Below are 19444 nucleotides of genomic sequence, written 5' to 3'. Positions count from 1 at the left end.
GTCCCGAGGGCAGTCACAGTGAGCTGAGTACAGGCTGAGAGCATTCTCCTAACATGGCCGGAAAAAGGGAACTTTTGATGTTGGAGAACTTTATAGGTGGAAAATTTTTACCCTGTAACTCGTATATAGATTCTTATGATCCGTCGACAGGGGAAGTGTACTGCAAAGTACCAAACAGTGGGAAAGAGGAGGTGAGTCTATTCACTTGGGATGCTAAAACGGATTTACTGTGTTGACAAACTGTAGATGATTATTTTCTAAAAATAAAGGGGTGGGCTGAAGGGAAACACATCATTTTCATTATACTTAACAACTTAAAAAAGGATGGTTCACGTTCCTTTCTCTTTCTTTTTTCTTTTTCTTTTTTAGTTATGAAGAATTAAGTCACTTGGGGAATTTTGTAAAATGCCTGAAATATATTTGACTGAGAATAAAAATTGGTGTGCTAAGAGTGACTGATGTGTACGGTTACCAAATACATATTGCTTATTGTTTATTCTTAGCACAAAGAACTCAATTATAATATAATTTCAATATTCCTATATAAATATATATGGAAAGTTTTTTTTTCTTCAAAATTCAGCTTTTTTTCTTCACTGTTAAAGTTTAAATCTGTCTTCCAGAGGGGGGAAAAACCTTTAGACTCTGTCCTAAAGTTTACAAATATTGGATAACTTGTTAGTTACATTGTAACCAGCAATTTTGTTTGCTTCCAATGACCCAAACTGTATGAGACCAAGGCTTCTCTCCTCCATCTCCTGGTGTTTCCAAAGTGAGGAGATACAGGTGGAGTGTGGTAACTTATGGCTGCCACTTCTTCAGGAAATAGAATAAAACATTTGCTTTTGCTTTTACAGTAGTACTATGTATGTTTTATTTTCTCTGCAATCCAGTTGCAATTATTCTGTGTATTCCTCAAAAACTGTGTCTTTGTTGGCTTTACAGGATATGTGTCAAATTATCTGTGTGTGTGTGTGTATAGCAAACTGAGATATTACAGCCTGTGGACTTAATCTGGAGCATAGAGAAAGGCACAAAAGCACTCAGATGCATTCTGAGTGCATCACGTTTTGGCCACAAGAGGGCATCTGCTTTATCCTGGGAGCTCCACACTTTCTTTCCAACAAAGGCCTCTATCATGGGTGGGGCAAGGAAGCACACTCTAACAGTGAGGGGTTCAGTACTCGGGGAGAGGAGTTAGGAGAAGGGCTAAGTGCCTTGTGATTTTGGTTATATTCCTTCAGATACGCAGATGAGTCTGTGAGTAACTGATGAGTTAGTCACTCCAAGTGCCAGTGGCAGCCGTAGGACATGATCGCACAGCGGACACTTGACTTTATAAACCGTCGGCTCTGAATTAAGAGCCTTAGAGGTTCGACACATTTAGACAACTTTCCTATCCCGCACTAGATCAGAACAGTCCGTCCTTTGGAGAATGATTGAGAATGCTCATCTTTTAAAATTAAAGTCACTCTTTCCAAATTTCTTGACGGCTGCACTTTAGATACCTTGGTAGAGACGGTGCATGCTCCTCCTCCTGACCCTACCCTCAGCTCCTGTCTATGCCTTTGACTCTGAATTTGAAGATCGAGCATCTGATCTACCTGCTGCTGGGGTGGCAGTGTGTGTGTGCATGTGTGTGTGTGCATGTGTGTGTGTGCATGCCTGTGTGTGTGTGTGTGTATGTGTGTGTGGTGGTATGTATGTGTGTGTGTGTGTGTGTGTGTGTGTGTGTGTGTGTGTGTGTGTGTGCATGTGTGTGTGCATGTGTGTGTGTGTGTGTGTGTGGTGTGTGTGTGTGTGTGTGTGTGTGTGTGTGTGTGCATGTGTGTGTGTGTGTGTGTGTGTGAAAGTGTGTGTGTGTGTGTGTGCATGTGTGTGTGTGTGTGTGTGTGTGTGTGTGTGTGTGTGTGTGTGTGTGTGTGTGTGTGTGTGTGTGTGTGTGCATGTGTGTGTGTGTGTGTGGTGGCTGCCTTTTAATCAGTCCCTTTTGAGATGCAGCCTTGTTCCCTCCTTGATCCCCATTCAGCCCAACTGGCTTAGGCCTCTGGGCCATAGTTGCTTTATCTGTAAAAGGAAAAGCTGCCCTTCTGTCAGCTCTGCAGATCCCTCCGTGGTAGGGCTGCAGCTTGCTCCGTTTAGCGCAGAGAAGGCTGCAGCTAGCATGTGTCTGCCACAGTGGCTACCCCTTACCCAGCAAAGGAGAGCTGGTCCCTTGCAGTCTGGGCTGTAACTATCACTGCTGCAGACACGGGAGGGGAGGGGAGGGGCGTGAAAATAAACGCTCCTTTCTTTGGGAGAAGTTCCCAGGAGGGTGTGACTGACTTGAGGGGTGGCTGCCTGACTGAGGTTCGAATACCTGTTCAGGTACTTCCCCTAGGTCCAGTCATTCCGCCTATCCACCCTTAGAGGAGCCAGGTGAGCAGTTGTTCTAGGTCGTCCCACCCTTAGAGGAGCCAGGGTGAGCAGTTGTTCTAGGTCATTCCATCCACCCTGGCACCAGGTGAGCAGTTGTTCTGGGTCCAGTCACCAGGAACCCTGGGAGCCAGGTCATTCTTCTAGGTCCAGTCATTGCTCCACCCTTAGATGGAGTTGTTCATGTCCCTGAGAGCCTCCATTCCAATCTCTCAGCTGGCTCGGCTCAGTGGAACTGTGTCATTCTCAGCCTGCTATGGCCTGAGATCTCTCAGAAATTCCTGCCTGCTACTGGGAATCAGGAATCAGTGGAAAGGAAGAAAGGCTTTGGAAGAAAAGCTGACCAATCACTTAGAGCCCAGGGTGCCCATGACTCGGAACTCGGATGACTGGATTTGCCTGAGGACAGTGGGAGGCAGACAGCAAGCACTCCTTCCTTCCTTTGTTTTAAGTCCTATTTTTGTTGGTTACGTGAACACTGTGTCGTCTATTCTGTGTGTAGTTCGGCACCAGGACCTGTGGAATCCCTGAAACTGGGCAGAATGGTCGTCAGGTTTGAAGGGAACCATGGGCTCTGAGTGCTGCCAGCCCCTCAGGAACAATGGTGCTAATGTGACCATCTCTGGTTTGCTCCTCAAAGATCGAAGTTGCTGTGCAGGCTGCCAGAGAGGCCTTCCCGGCCTGGTCATCCCGGAGTCCCCAGGAACGTTCTCTCATCCTGAACAGGGTGGCCGATGTGCTGGAGCAGTCCCTGGAGGAGTTAGCCCAGGCAGAATCTAAAGACCAAGGTGACCGGTGTCTCTGGCAGGATCTGCCTGCCGTCCAAGATCGACACGTGCGTCTCACCAGATGCTTCTGGAAACTGCAATACGCTACTTAGCTATTGGCTCTCAGAATCCCCCCACCCCCACCCTGTTCTAGTTTGTCAAATAATCTGCCTTTTAGTAAAATGGATCACACCAGGGGCAGGCTAGTCGTGCCATCCTGTCTGAGGTGTCAAGGCGGCCTACACACTTGCTTCTCAAGGCAACCGGTAGCGATGGAGGCAAAAGCATGAGGGGTGCGGAAGGCCTTGTGGCTGACATGCTCTGCCCCACGGTAGCAAGTCAGCGGCCGAACCCAAAGCTAAATGGTGGGGGCTTTACTCTGTCTGTTCAACGTAAGGAGCCGCGAGGGTCTACAGCACAGCTTGGGCTGGGGAGACAGGAGGAACTAGGGCTGGCCATGCGATTGGCCTGTTCTAGTCAGAGGGCTCCCAAGGAAAGACAACAGGAAGACCCGCTTGTTTTCTGACGTATTCATCCCATGTTTCCTCTCCCTCCCAAAGGGCAGAGGAATAGATGGATATCTGTACTTTTCATAATGTCTCTTAGGAAGGGTCATGCACTGTTGAAACATACCTGTCATGAGCCAACCTAAGTTAGGAATCTGGTGACAGGCCCCTAGAGCAGATTTCTTCAAAGTCAACATGGTGGTGCTTGCCTGAGATCACAGCGCTGGGGTCGGTCGCTGAGGCAGGGGGATTGTAAGTTCCTGGTAGCCTGACTACCCTTCCCACTCTCCCCATACTGGGCACGCACAAAGAAGAAAGAGGGAACGGAAGGGAGGAGAGGAGAGGGGAGGGGGGAGGGGAGAGAAAGGGAAGGGGAGGGAGGGGAAGGACAATTTTTCTTTTGCTCTTGTTCTTGGGTCGGGGGTCGCACTTCATCACTGAGGGGCACCTGAGAGAAGTTCAGGTCCCCACCCCCTGCTCCATGCAGAAACCCCAGTGTCCTGTGCTAAGGCTTCTCACGGGGTCTTTCGTCGATGGCTCCTCCGTGTGTCTGGAGGATGTTTAAGGACACACACAGTGATCTTAACACTCATTATTCCAACCCCGTCATTTCAAAGCTGTCAATGCCCGTGTGTGTGTGTGTGTGTGTGTGTGTGTGTGTGTGTGTGTGTGTGTGTGTGTGTGTGGGTCCCCATCCTCCACCTCATTCTACAACCTCGCGCCTAAGTAGTTCACTTGATCCACGCACGCGCGGTGAGGAAGTGCCTCGGGCGGGCTGGAATTGAGCGAGCGTGGTGGCAGATGACCCCATTTTCTGCTGTTCATTTTCCACAGGGAAAACCCTCACGCTGGCAAGGACCATGGACATTCCTCGGTCTGTCCTGAACTTCCGGTTCTTCGCTTCCTCCATCCAGCACCACGTATCGGATTGCACAGAGATGAGCCACCTGGGCTGTATGCACTACACCGTTCGCACCCCCGTGGGAATTGGTAGGTGGCGTCCAGGGAGAACCTCCATCAGAAAGTTCAGAAAATTCTAGACATGGACTACTAGGGGCAGAATAAGGAAACACAAGGGGTTGGTTTTTTCTAGTTTGGCTGAAAATTCGTTGGCTTTAAAAATTTCTAGTTCGCTTTCGTCATGTCAAATTCTTCCCCCTTTGCAGAAACTCTGTCCCGGAAGATCACAGAGGGAGGGCACAGAGGGAGGGCTTTGTTGCTTGTAAATAGAGTAAGAAAACATCAAAACCAGACAGTGCCATGGTTTAGGCCTCAGGACAGCATCCTCTGCACACTTCAGTACTCTGAAAAGCTGGGAAATTAGTTCCCCTTCATCTTTATATGATTCAATAAGGTAAGAAATTTGAGCAAATTAGTAAGCGTATAGTTCAGCGGTAGGGGAGGCAGGAAGAGGAGTACAGGTTATTCTTGGCTACACGGTGAGTTTGGAGTCAGCCTGGACGACACACAAGACCCTGTCTTTAAAAAAAATAAACAAGTATGTGGCCCTTCAGGTAATGTCAGTTGTCTAGTAAATAAGCATTAACCGACAGTTATTTTATCTGCCTCTTGTCCTTTAAGCGTCTGAAATGACTATAATCAGTAGATGTCGCTGTTGTCCTTTAAGCGTCTGAAATGACTAGGTATAACCAGTAGATGTCGCTGTTTCCCCCCCTCCGAGAAGAGCAAATAAAACATTTCACTCCTGATTCCCTGAACCCTGTAGAAATTATTTCCCAAGGCACCATGGGAAGTTTTACTTTCCTAAGAAGCATCTGAACATTTTTTTTTTGTCGTGAATACATTCTGTTACTCTTAAAGACCAGATTTTTCTATGGGAAATTTAGTACAATAAAATATACTTCCTTCCACAGGGCAAATATATAAAATATAATAAATCTATCTTTCATTTCATAAGGGAGATCTAATACTTGTGTAGGCAGAGGATGGAAACTGAACAGTTTAAGAATACTTCAAAATTGGGGCTGGGGAGATGGCTCAGTGGTTAAGAGTGCTGGCTGCTCTTCTAGAGGTCCCGAGTTCAATTCCCAGCAACCACATGGTGGCTCACGACCATCTGTGATGGGATCTGACGCCCTCTTCTGGCACGCAGGTGTACATGCAGATAGAGCGCTCATACACATAAAATAAACGCACAGTCTGTCTCTGAGGCAGACCGTGAGAGCTGTGCTTTTCCTCTTATCCCACAGCTGGTTTGATCAGCCCTTGGAATTTACCGCTCTACCTGTTGACCTGGAAAATAGCTCCGGCCATCGCTGCTGGGAATACCGTGATAGCCAAGCCCAGCGAGCTGACTTCTGTGACTGCTTGGATGTTTTGTAAACTTCTAGATAAAGCAGGTAACAGGATGTGGGGGGAGACGTGGAGGAGACGTGGAACTAGGGCAAAACTGTTAGAAGCATTCTTCGCCCAAAGCTAAACTGGTTCTAGCGCTGTCTTGCCATTTTGTAAGCCCGATACTTCCTAGCCATGCCTTCATCAACAGCAGAGTTCTCCTTTACTGACCCGCTTGTCTCTTTAACCCCATATGGGTGTCACTGAAGAACAGCCTCACCCCATAGACTGAGAGCACTGTAGTAAATAATGCAGGCTTAGGGAGACATGGTCACATCAAAGGCGCCAACTACTTCAAGATAGTACCATCGACAGTCACTTTAAATTTAAGTTTGAGCTACTGGTCAGTCTTGGAAGTTGGGTATTCCTAGAGTTTGTATAGCCAAACCACGCCTAATAGAGTCTGCCATTTTCAAGGGATTTAAATATACACACTCCAGTTTCTCCCTGTTTTGGAACTCCACAAAAGTAGATGGGACATTACTTCTTATCAACATCCACCCATTTGTCTCTCATCCTCTTTCAGCTGTCCATGCCTAGGTGGACTTCCTGGCTTCACGTGGGACATAACTCTGCATTGAGAAGCCTGACGTTGCCCTGGTGTTTAAACTCCGGCGAGCGACTTTTCTGTTAGGATCCTCAGCTTATGAACCTCCTAGAGCTAGGATGGGAAAGATGATTGAGTTGTGGGGAAGGCGCTATCTCCCTCCTGTCTGTGTCAGCGTGTGGCGTGCCTACTGCCTTTTGGCACAGAGAAGGCACTGTTGGGTCCTCCTGCCTCTGCTAGAATACGCAGGTAGAAGTCTATCTCTCCCTCTCTCCTGACGCTCTGATTCTTGATGCCTCAGAAGCAAAAGGATGCATGGTAGCTTCCAATGAGCTAGCTGTTCAGGATGGTGGTAATAGGTTAAATCCCGGCTTGTTTAGAGAGTGGCACTGGTCCTTAAAGGCTTGAGAGTAAGGCTTCCTAACTGCTGTCTTTGAGGTGACCTATACAGATACCCTAGGCCTCGAGGAGCTGGGGACTACGTTATCTCTTCCATTTCCTACGATGTTCCCTTCCTTCCTTATAACACATGATGTTAATTCCATTCTTTGCAAAGCTGAGACTTTGGTGTGCACACGGGCCTTTTCTCGACAGCTTGGGGACTGCAGGTTCCTAGAGTAGGTGAGGAGAGGGGCTGTGCCTGTCTGCTTCCTGTCATCACAGCATGCACCCGAGACAGGTTGGCCTCTGTTGATGTTCTCTCGATTCTGCAAGTTTCATGGTCAGCTGACCCCATCATATCTCGGTCTGCTGTGAGGAAGCACACCATGGTGGGAACATGTCTTGGAGGAAGATGCTTATGTCATGACAGGAAGGACAGAGAAGGAGGAAGTGCCAGCTGGGGCCACCAGATCCCTTCTGGGTCATGCATTTCTTCTAAATCCTTGCTCTTAAATGTTCCATCAAGCACAGCAGCACAGTGTCCCGAGGACCAAGCCTTCAACCCTGGGCCTTTGAGTCTCTCAGATCCAAGCAGAGGAGGGCTTCACTCTGCTTGAATCCTAGGTAGGAACAGAGCCATGTTGGATATGTGTGTTCCTGTGCAGCTTTAGACGCACAGATCTTGATTTGTGATGGTTTTTCCTTTCTAATCTCCCCCTCTCCCCTTCTCTCCCTTCCTGTGTGTGTGTCTGCTGTCTGTCTCTCTCTCTCTGTATCTGTGTGTCTGTGTCTCTCTGTCTCTCTGTCTCTCTCTCTCTCTCTCTCTGTATCTGTGTGTCTGTGTCTGTTTGTCTTTCTCTCTGTGCCCGTCTCTGTCTCTGTGTGTATCTCTCTCTCTCTGCCTCTGTCTCTGCCTGTCTCTCTCTGTGTATGTGTCTGTCTGTCTTTCTCTCCATGTGTGTCTGTGTGTCTGTCTGTCTCTCTCAGTGCCTGTCTCTGTCTCTCTCTGTGTCTGTCTGTCTCTCCATCTCTGTCTCTCTCTGTGTCTGTCTGTCTCTCTGTGTGTCTGTGTGTCTGTCTGTCTGTCTGTCTGTCTGTCTGTCTGTCTCTCTCTCTCTCTCTCTCTCTCTCTCTCTCTCTCTCTCTCCCTCTCGTCATGAGCTGTTTCCATTTTCTGTGGTTTGCTTACGATTGCTCTCACTTCCTGGGAGCTCATGAGCCATCACTGCATGGCAGCCTCCTCCCTCCTCGCTGTGCCGCTGTCACCAGTCTCCCCGATGAACCTTGTGCTGAATTGCAGCCTCTCAGCCCTTGGTCTCACGCTGGGATTGGACTGATGTGTGGGTGAAGGGTGTTAGAGTGAGGGATAGAGTGTGTTTTCTTGTTTACTCATGAGAGCTTCTACCAACTCGATCAATCATCATCCTGTAGAATGAAGCCATGGAGGAGCACGCAGCAAAGATCTCTCTGGGAATTCTGAAACATTCCTTGTTTTCTTGAGGCACTAAACCTTATTTCTGGAGAGGTTTTACGGCCCTTCCCACCAGTTTTAACCTGCTTCCATTAAGTTTAAATTTCTTCGCCTCTGCATCAAGCCTCAGTTCTTAAAAAGTTTCATTCTGGTGGGTTCCAGTGTTCCTGGCTTATCTGCTAGTCAGTCATTTACCCTAGCTTTATTTTGCAATTTCTGTGGGCCAACTAAACTGTGTGTTCTTCTCTTGTGACCAGAGTCTCTCATGAGCTTAGAGGGCAAATGCCTGTGCAGACATTTTGTTTCTGCTGCCTCTTGCCACAGTAACATCAGACTTCAAGCAGAGTCAGAGTGATAATGTGTGTGGAAAGCAGTTGGCTGACAGAATGAGCTCGCTGTCCCGTGCTGACATATACACAGCGTTCCTGTGTTTTCTCTCAGCTTCTGTTAAAATATTACAGTAAACGTTAGACACAACTCACTTCATTTTACCATTCAGGATTTATTAATATTAACAGACTTCCCTTATACCTTTAATCTCCTGTCTACCCAAAGATATGTCCCGTCCTTAGAGCTGCAGGGCCTCAAGCAGGGATGGTGGGAAACACGACCTTGCTTTTGTCCTGTCAGTGACTGTCCTTCTAGACTCTTCTTCCACATAGCACATGGAGTTCTGTGACGATCTGTGACTGTGAACTAATATTAACCTAAACTAGACTCAAAAAATGTGTATACTGAATATGGGCAGAGTGTTTAGATGTGTCAGTCTGACAGATTCATCACAATATTGACTTCCCAGCCGTCTCCTTTAGGGATCTGCCTGGTGATGGTGGGGAGGGGGATGGGGCCACCCCCTCAAAGTGACCCATTCCCTTCACCATCCCCTCAAAGTGACCAGGCTTATGTTGTGGCTCCGTGGAAGTGAGTTCTGGATAATACTGGGTCATTAATGTGAAAGTATCATTTATACTTTAAGATCATATTCTTGAAGATTTGATTTGATTTGAAGAGAGATGCCTAACTGGGGAAGGGGAGGAGACAGGAGCTGCCAGGCTGTTCCGAAGGCTTCACACGCAGGATTTCTGTACCTGCTGTAGTCACCTGAGGACACAGAGGGACCTTCTAGATACAAACACAGTGTGAACATGTAAAGCTTCTCTACTTCTCAAACTTATTTCTGTGTGGATTCTGACCGCTAAGCATGGGTGAGTTCACTCCTCTGCTAACACTTGTTAACTTGCTCTGACCAGATTTCCTGATTGTCATTGAACTTTACTTTGCCAAATTTCTCACCAGAAAAGCGAGCTAATAATAAATAGTGAGTACCTTAAAGGGTTGTGAGGTCAAAACCCCGTAATCTCCCCTTACAAGGGAGGGATGCTTTTCCAGATTGTGAACAGACACCTGAAACTGTGGATGACTTTGATCTCTCTATGTACACACACACACACATACACACACACACACACACACACACACACACACACACACACACACCCCTGCGATAAAGTTTAATTCATGAATTAGGCAAAATGAGAAGGTAATAATAATAGAAAAGGCATAGTAATATACTGCAATAAAATATGATGTCAGAGTGGTCTTTTTCTCCAAATGAAAAGACAAATGCTTCAGACTTAAGTGACTTTGGGTAACAGAAATCATGAAACCAGAGAATGCCCACAGATTACAAACAACAACAGCTGATGCTCTCTAAACAGCCAATGTGTCAGCACTTACTGGTGGCACTGGGCACACAATGGAGAACAAACTTCAGACAGTTCTTCTGCTCTTAGCCTGCAACTTGGTGCCCAGGCGTAGAGAAGTACATTCATAGGTAGAGAGGTATCTTAGTGAGTTAAGTGCCTGTCACACAGCGAGAGGATCTGAATTCAATCTGTGCAGCCCAGGTAACAGGGCCAGGTGTGGAGGTACACACACGGGATATCTGGGTGCTGGGGACCGGGGAACAGTGGGTGCATGAATGCATGTTGATCTCAGAAGCTCAGAGGCAATCAGTGTAGCCCCCCCATATGTGTATGCACATGGATGCACACTCAGACACATTTGCGTCACATGAACACACACTCAGACACATGTGCACGCACGTGTATCCACTTGCATTCACAAGAATATACACTCAGACACAAGTATACACACATGTGCACTCACATGAATACACGCTCAGACACATGCACATACATGTGCCCACATGCATTCATGTGAATACACAGACACATGAAAACAACGCATACACATACACACCCCCCCTAAAGAATTTAATCCTGAAAACGGGTAAATGTATACATATAAATTTGGGTCCAAAGGGTCTAGCAATAGAAAAGATTGAGGCACCGAGTTTTGTACGCTCTCGGTGTTTGTCACGTGATCTTCAGTTGCGTCATCGCCCCCTCTGGGAAGCCTACCCTTGCTTCTCACCTACGAGAGTCGATCTCTTCACATTTCTGCAGGTTCAAACATCCGCTTCCATAACGCGGTCACCTGGGTCTGCCCTTCTGGGTGTTAAGTTGGAGCCTGCCCCTGCTCCACATGAAGTTTGCTCTGCTCAATTCTACATCAGCCCCAGAAACTCAGTCAACGTCATAGAGTTTCCTAGAATGTCCCCACCCTGCATCTTTCCAGGCCAAAGCACCCAGAGAAACCCCGGCAGGTGGACTCTATAGACAGAGGTGACTTTGTGGATTGGCTTTGTTATTAACTGAGCTGGTCATAAGGTCTCCAGGTGGTCACACCAGCCTACCCCATCCCCTCATGCCAGCTTTTGGACTCCCAGAGGAGAGTCTGCGTGCCCCCTTCAGGTGTCCTCGGAAACCCCGGGAGAATTACTATCACTGGTTTTACTTCCCATCCAGGTGTCCCACCAGGTGTGATCAATGTTGTGTTCGGAACAGGGCCGAGGGTTGGTGAGGCCCTCGTGTCCCACCCAGAGGTCCCCGTGATCTCCTTCACGGGGAGCCAGCCCACAGCGGAACGGATTACCCAGCTAAGTGCCCCCCACTGCAAGAAGCTCTCCCTGGAGCTAGGAGGCAAGAACCCTGCCATCATTTTTGAGGATGCCAACCTGGAGGAGTGCATCCCAGCAACCGTGAGATCCAGCTTCGCCAACCAGGTATGAGTCCCGCTCACTCAGGCCCCGTCCGGTTGGATCTATTTTTATCACAATGCAGAGTCCAGGGGGTTGGTGATGGTCTGTCATTTTCCTGAAAGTGGAATCAATTAAAGAGCTGTTCTAGCAGCGGGGAGTGCCTGGTACGGTCACGGATCCTTTCTGTCAAGTTCCTCCTCTTAAGTCACAACTTTTCTCCAGTGCCAGCCACGGTAGAACCTTCGGCTTTGTTATTCTCAGTCACCGCTTTTATTTATTCGCACGGCTGCCTGTCTCTTCCATGCAGCCATGCGTCCGATTGACAGTAGATTTCTTCTCTCCGGGAACGGGCCCTGGTGCCTACACAGGCCGAGTTCCCATTCCCAGTGACAAAGTGAGTTGCTGAGCCTGGGGTGACAGAATTTCAGGACATCTTTGCAGCTCCTGATATTAGTACCTCAGGGATGCTTCTGGGGGCCCCTATCTTGTTTTCCCAGGGTCTTCAAAGGCACAGCCTCCCTCCTAGAGGATTAAGAACACTAGACCAGATGAACTAGAGCTAGAACCAGACGAACAGCAGCTGCCCACAGATGGGAACGATGCCTCTCTTTATAATCATTTGAACAATGCCGTGTTCCAAAGGGAGTCTGTGGATGTTTAATGTGAGAAACACGGCTTTCAGTATTCTCATGATAATTGGAATGATGCTTATTTCCTTTACCATCGTTCCGAAGGAAGATGGCTAAAAATTGATGGTTTGGGTTTTGAAAGACAAGTTCACATTATATCACAACTGATTTAATCGTCAAACCGAGCAGCTATCAAGCAAACCACTGAAATAACTGTACCAAAGGCTTCAGGATGAGAGGGACAGACCCTGTGAGAATTGAAGTGAATGAATCCATATGTTGACACGTTGACACATTGTATAAGGTAGCCATATGCTAAGCAAGAAGATGGAGAGACTGTACGCTCTTCATCTACCAGGATTCTTTTCGGATTTGGGTTGGCCCATCAAACCTTCCTTTGGGAGGTGATGTTTTAAGGTATCAGTGAAAGAAAGGGTATGTTCAAGCCAAGGTAGCAGATGGATTTTAAGCAAACTGTCATGTCTCTCTGTATTTGCTTAGCTGATTGATGAGTCCCAGGCAGAACATATTTCTCCCCTAATTGAAGATACTTGGCTTCAAGCGAGGTAGGGGTGTACTCTCAGGATGGCCTTGAGCATGTATGAATTCGAAGCTCTATTTCCTGAGCATGGACTGAGAATATGAACCCAGCACAGAGCTATCATGGAGAAAATATCCAAATCAGTGCCTGTCATGGCATGGAGATTCAGTGAACGAGGCTTTCTTTGGAGTCCTCGTTTCTGGGCTCTCAGTGGGACCTGTCTTCTCCTAGCACCAGCGATGGGAAGCTTGTTAAAACCTTCCTGTCTCTCCACCATGCCCTTGTATGGCCTAAGGAACGTATGCAAATGAACACAACAGGTGTTTGTCCATCTTCCATGTCACCGGGCAGGTGGTTCTTCTGATCATTGTCCTGCTGGAGAAAGGATTTGTTATCTCAGAACATTAACTGCTTCTTATGGACAATTAACATCTGACTAAATACCAAGATAATTAGAATCGTTCTGTTGCCTAGGATTACTGTGAACATCAAACATAGATGTGGTGAAAGTGTTATCAATACTTATGCAGATGAAAGTGTTATCAATACTTATGCATTCAGACACTTTCCTATGGTTTGCTTTGAAATGTTTAGATATGGTTTGGAAACTGCTGAATGTTATATTTAAATGGCAGCTAGGATTATTTTTTCTCTCCAAAACCTAGCAGGACCTTTCCCCTGGGCATTCAGCATCTCTATTTAGATGTCTAGTGGGCATCAGAATTTAAGATTCCCACAGCAAAACTCTTGATTCCCCCTCCACCCACTGGAAAAGTGGCTCTTCTCTGCCCCCTTTTGCCTTCCCACAGAAAAGTATTCCATCCAAAGTGGAACAGGGCCCAAGGCTTGGGTCAGCCCCGTTATGGCTTTCTCTTCTCCTTGTACCTATGTCTGGTCTATAAACAAATCTTGTTGGCTCTATGATTAACGCATATTCCAAACCATAACTTTTCTTATGTATCTATGTTGGTCTCCCACACTTTGGGGGTACCATGCTTCTTTAAGAGTTTTGAGTTCAGTGGCTTCTGGAATATTTTTCTTCACTCCTCACTCTAATTTTTGTTTTCTACACAACTTCAAGAATGTTCATCTAAGACTGAAACTCTCTGGGTCGGGGGAGACAGATCAGTTGGTACTGACGTACTTGCCCCTCAGGTATGAGACCCTGAACTGAACCTAGAACTCACTTCAGAAAGCCACACGCTGCAGTTCTAGGACTGAGGAGATGAAGACAAGCAGATCCTCTGGCTTAGTGCTCAGGCAGCTTGGCCTACTGAGAGAAGGCTAGACCTCTGAAAGGATCCTGTTCCAAAACAAACAAACAAACAAACAAAACCAAGCAACAACAAATAGAAAACTCAAGCAGAACTGCTCCTGAGTAATGACACCTGGGGTTGCTTCTGCCTTCCACATGAACACATACACCACATACACCCTCACACACACACACACACATACACATATGTACACACATACCCATGGCACATGTACACATGCATATACACCTGCACACACATGTGCACACATTTCACATGCATAAACATATGGCCACACATGCATTCACATATCACACACACCACATACCACACACACATGCATTCATGTACACACCACACACACATATATACATATAACATACACCACACACACACACATGAATCACATAACATACAACATACCATGCACACATGCATACACATGTCACACATACATATATGTATCACACAACACAACACACACACATGCATACACATATCTCACACACCACACACACATGCATGCACATGACACACAACATACTGTGCACACATGCATACACATGTCACACACCACACATATACACACATATATGTATTGTACAACACACTACATACACATGCACACACATATACATACACAGAGATTGTAAATCTGATCATATCACTCTGTGGCTTAAAAACTTTTACTTTCTTCCCATGATGCTAAGAGTAAAGCAACCTCATCCTGAAGCTTTGAGAGGGTTGACCTGCTCCATTCCAACCTCATCTTCCTCCCTTCACACCTCACTCACATCCTTCATCACCCCACACCAACCTCAAGCCCACAGTAGGTTCCCTCCTCTTACCATTGAAACTCTCTCCTCTTGGTCCTTACTTATCTAACTCCTTCATGTGGACCACGAGTCCCTTCAAACAGGCACTCTGCAAATAATTGCCCATGAATTCTTTCACTGAAATTCTTAATTTTATCATTTGCCTAATGTTCTTCTATTGTTTTGATAACTCTTTGAAGTCATATAGTGTAGTGAGTGTTTGTGTTTTTTGACTGTCTTCCTGTGAGATTACGTGGTCCCTGAGCTCGGGACTAGTCCTGTTGACAGCTGCATCTCATTGCCTGGACCAGTGCCTGATACATGGTAGGTGAACAGAACCATAGGGCATCTATCTGTGAAGAATGTCCCCAGCTTCATCACTGCCTTCATTTTTGACAGGGGGAGATCTGCCTTTGTACCAGCAGGATCTTTGTCCAGAGGAGCATCTATAATGAATTTCTGAAGAGGTTTGTGGAAGCTACCAGAAAGTGGAAAGTCGGTATTCCTTCCGATCCATCAGCCAACATGGGTGCTTTAATAAGTAAAGCACATTTGGAGAAAGTAAGTGAATCTCTGCCATCTGCCTTCCAGAAAGTTCTTAATTAAAGAGAAACTCACACACCTTTGATCTCAGCAGTCAGGAATCAGAGGCAGGTGGGGCTCTGTGAGCTCAAGGCCAACCCGGTCTACATAGTAAGTTCTAGAACAGCCAGAGCTACATAGTGAGACCCTGTTTTGAAAAAGCAAGAGAGAGAGAGAGAGAGAGAGAGAGAGAGAGAGAGAGAGAGAGAGAGAGAGAGAGAGAGATGAAGAGGGAAAGAGGGATAAACAGAGATGGGGTGGGGGCAGAATCAAGGTCTTGGAAAAGTTGCTGAATGGGATTAGGTCCAAATTTGATTCTAGGGTCCACACTAAGAAGCTTCAAATGCTTGTAACTCTAGCTCCGATGGATCAACACCCCCTTCTGATATCCATGGACACACATACCTGCACACACACACATATGTGCACGTACACAAGTAAACAGAATAAATCAAATCTTAAAGAGAAGCTCAGTATAAGCAGAGCACTCTGTATCAGGATTTGAGATATTATTGCTATGGGAAACTTTTTCATGGACCGAGAGCAGAAGGGAACCCTTCAGTTGCTTGCTCGATTCTATCCTCCCCACCCTTAAGCAAATGGTTCCTTCTGAAAGGGAGCTTTCCAGCCTTTATAAACCTACATCCCCGGAACTCCCCCAACTCTGCAGCGCTTACTTTCCTCACGTTTCTTCTTTTAGATTTGATTTATGTGTGTGAGTGTTTTGCCCGCAGGTGGGTCTGTGCACCATGGGTACACGTTTTGCCCAAGGAGGTCAGGAGAAGGCACCGAATACTAGAAATGGTGGTGAGCCATCACGTGTGTGCTGGGAACTGAACCCAGGTCCTTGTCCAGGTCCACATGCTTCTAACCACTGAGCCATCTCTCCAGCTCTCTCCATGATTCTTATCACTGCCCGGTGTGTACTGTATACTTCTCTTACTGACCATCTGCCCTTGAGCAGAAAGTAGTCAAGTTTATGCACTACTGTGTCCTGAGACTAGAAAATTGCCAGAAATATATCACTTGTCAGTATTCATGACAAGAGTACCATGAAGAGTCATGCTCACACTATGCTCTGGATTTCAGAACTGCATGCCTCAAAACTCAAGGTACATAGTTTTCTTGAAAATTTTCTTTTTGGTGCTTGGCTTGAAGAACTTGGAACTGGGTCTAAACACATAGGTTCTGGACATGAATGGGGTGAATCGTCATCACAGATTCCAAATGGAAAACAAGCTCAACTACCCAGCCTCTGTTCAAGAGAGTACTTGTGTCATTATCTCCGAGTCACTGGCCTAGCTTATGGCCTAATTTATTTTACATTGTAATCAGCTACACTGCTTTACCTACATTTGTTTTTAGATTATAATCAGTAATAAGACTGAAAATTAGAGACCTGTTCCTCCTCCTCCTCCCCCTCTTCCCCCTCCTCCTCTTCCTCCTCCTCCTCTTCTTTTAACCTTATTAAGTCTTTGAGGAATTCATTCAGTAAATTTTGATCAGATTTACCATGTCCCCCCAATACCTCCAAGTTCCACCCCCATCCCACACCCACCACCCGAATTTGTTTTCAGGTTTTACCACATCAGGTCCTGTGTGTTGCCTATGTATTCTTGAGTGTATGGCTGTCCAGTAGAGTGTGGCCAGTCTACCAGGGGCTATGTCCTTAAGAAAGATAACTCTCTCTAAAGATAACTCTCTCTCTCTCTCTCTCTCTCTCTCTCTCTCTCTCTCTCTCTCTCTCTCTCTCTCTCTCAAGAAGCTATCAACTACCTATAGATACTCAGCTAGGGGTGGGACCTTGTGCCCACGCCTCTCGCTATGCTGGAATTTTATCCCTTGAGCTTGTGCAGGTCTTCTGAGTGCTATTACAACTTCTGTGAGTTCATATGCGAGTTGCCTTGTGCCATCCAGAAAACACTGGTTCTGGCCGTCACAGTCTTTCTGTTTCCCTCTTCTGCAAAGATCCCAAGGAGATGGTACAAAGGAGATGCCCATTTATGGCTGAGCACTCTTCAGCTTCTTACTCTGTGCACCTTCACAAGTTGTGGATCTATGTGTTAATTATCATCATCTTGGTGGGGGGAAAGTTTTCCTGATGAGGGTTGAGAAGTCTACTAATCTGTGGTATAACAATAAATCATTAAGAGTCAGTTAAATACTGTGCTATGTCTCCTTAAGAAAATAATAGTTGTAGGTTGTCCTATGGCCTGTTGAGTCACAGGCTCTTGACCCTGTGAATGGTATCAGATAAGGACTCAATCCATTTTGTGGAGCAGACTTTAAATCCAGCCAGAAGAGAGTTGGTTACTCCTGTGATATATATGCCAATACTGCACCAACAGACATATATGTCTGTGTTCGTTGTTATTGTAGCTTGCAGAGTTCACATCTGGATAATCGTGACAATTACCTTCCTCCTCTTGAAGTGGGCAGAGTACTTTCCATGCCTGTGAGAGCTAGTCAGTAGGGAAGACGTTTCCATATCAGTAACAGCTTCAGCCCTCCATGCTCTGTGATGTTGTTAGTAACAGAGTCACATTCTAGAGGGTAAGCAAGAGCAAAGGCAATAGTCTGTTACAGTAAGAGTAATGTAAGAGCTCACTGGCCAACAGCTCCAATAGATGTAATCCACTCCTGGCCCTGGGTGTTTTACTTTTAGCCTGCGTTTTCTAATAAGGGCATTGCCACCCTATTAAAGGGCAAATTCTCACCTCTTACGATGACAATACTTCTGTCCCTTGCAAAACACATAGACACACAGACACACAAAGACATACACACAGATTATGAGCGTGAATTACGCTTTGTTGTTTATTAGCTACATGGATCCTCTATACTTTTGGAAGCACAGTGATGAGGTGAGCAACTTGGGGATAAAAATAACCCATTGAGTTACAAGTGACATGTATAAAGCCACTTGTGTTAGTGCCTGGTACTGAGGCACTGAGGTACTGAGTTTTCACCTGAGGGCTGAATGTGAAAACTCTGATGAGAGTTGTTCTCCTTTAGCTTGGCTACCGTGGTAAGATAATCCCAGGATCCCTTAGCACTGACCTTATGTTGCTTTCGATCATTAGAAAATATTAATTTTTCTACTGAGATGTGTAGAATACCCAACGGTAAGAGGTTTGTAACGATGGTTTTTTTTACCTCCCCAGGTCAGAAGTTATGTAACAAAAGCTCATGCTGAGGGTGCCAAGATTCTGTGTGGTGAGGGCGTGGACCAGCTGAGCCTTCCACTCAGGAACCAGGCAGGCTACTTCATGCTTCCCACAGTGATAACGGACATTAAGGATGAGTCCTGCTGCATGACAGAAGAGATCTTTGGCCCCGTGACGTGCGTCGTCCCTTTCGATAGCGAAGAGGAAGTGATTGCAAGAGCTAACGGCGTTAAGTATGGGCTGGGGGCCACAGTGTGGTCAAAGGATGTGGGGCGCATCCACAGGGTAGCTAAGAGGCTTCAGTCAGGGCTCGTCTGGACCAACTGCTGGCTCATCAGGGAGCTGAACCTGCCCTTCGGAGGGATGAAAAGCTCTGGCATAGGAAGAGAGGGGGCCAAGGACTCATATGATTTCTTTACTGAGATAAAAACCATCACCATTAAATACTGACCTTCCCCCGGGCACGTCAGTCGTCAGCCGCGGCAGAGAATCACTAGTCAGAGCAGTCAACAGAAACCCTTCTATGTTCAGTCACGTCATGACCTGCCAGGAGACTGGCTCTCGCTCACCTTGGCTAGTTGGTGTTCTTACCAGCTTGTGATAAAAAAGGCAGTTTTTATGAATTCTTGAAAATCTGCCAAAATAGGGTATTTTTATTTGCAAATAAATGGCAAAACCAAAAGCAAAACAAGGACCTATAGACCTGGGAGATGATGGCTCAGTGGGTAACATGCTTATTGTACAAGCATGAGGGCCTGAGTTCTGATCCCAAGCATCAGTGCAAGAGACTGACCTAGTGGTACACATCACAACACACACACACGCACACACACAGACACACAGACACACACACACACACACACACACACCTCCCCCCTCTCTCCTCCCTCTCTCTCTCTCTCTCTCTCT

General features: G+C 46.5%; 1 protein-coding gene across 3 annotated transcripts; it reads left to right on the top strand.

The window, feature by feature from the left end:
- Window positions 1-19217, top strand: Aldh8a1 (aldehyde dehydrogenase 8 family member A1). 3 transcript variants are annotated; one of them, XM_032896391.1, is made up of 7 exons: window positions 1-191; window positions 3056-3203; window positions 4523-4678; window positions 5899-6048; window positions 11313-11569; window positions 15186-15347; window positions 18533-19217. In XM_032896391.1, the coding sequence occupies exons 1-7, from the start codon at window positions 54-56 to the stop codon at window positions 18983-18985; spliced, it is 1464 nt and encodes a 487-aa protein (XP_032752282.1). In that variant the 5' UTR covers window positions 1-53; the 3' UTR covers window positions 18986-19217. The 3 variants fall into 3 exon arrangements, with proteins under 3 accessions (XP_032752282.1, XP_032752283.1, XP_032752284.1); XM_032896392.1 differs by lacking the exon at window positions 5899-6048 and having other exon boundaries at window positions 18533-18985; XM_032896393.1 differs by lacking the exon at window positions 15186-15347 and having other exon boundaries at window positions 18533-18985.
- Window positions 19218-19444: the final 227 nt, after the last annotated feature.

Source organism: Rattus rattus, chromosome 2, assembly GCF_011064425.1.
Source record: "Rattus rattus isolate New Zealand chromosome 2, Rrattus_CSIRO_v1, whole genome shotgun sequence".
In the NCBI taxonomy this organism is placed as follows: Eukaryota; Metazoa; Chordata; class Mammalia; order Rodentia; family Muridae; genus Rattus; species Rattus rattus.
Note: the sequence above shows the minus strand (reverse complement) of the source record. Positions and strands in the feature narration are given on the sequence as shown.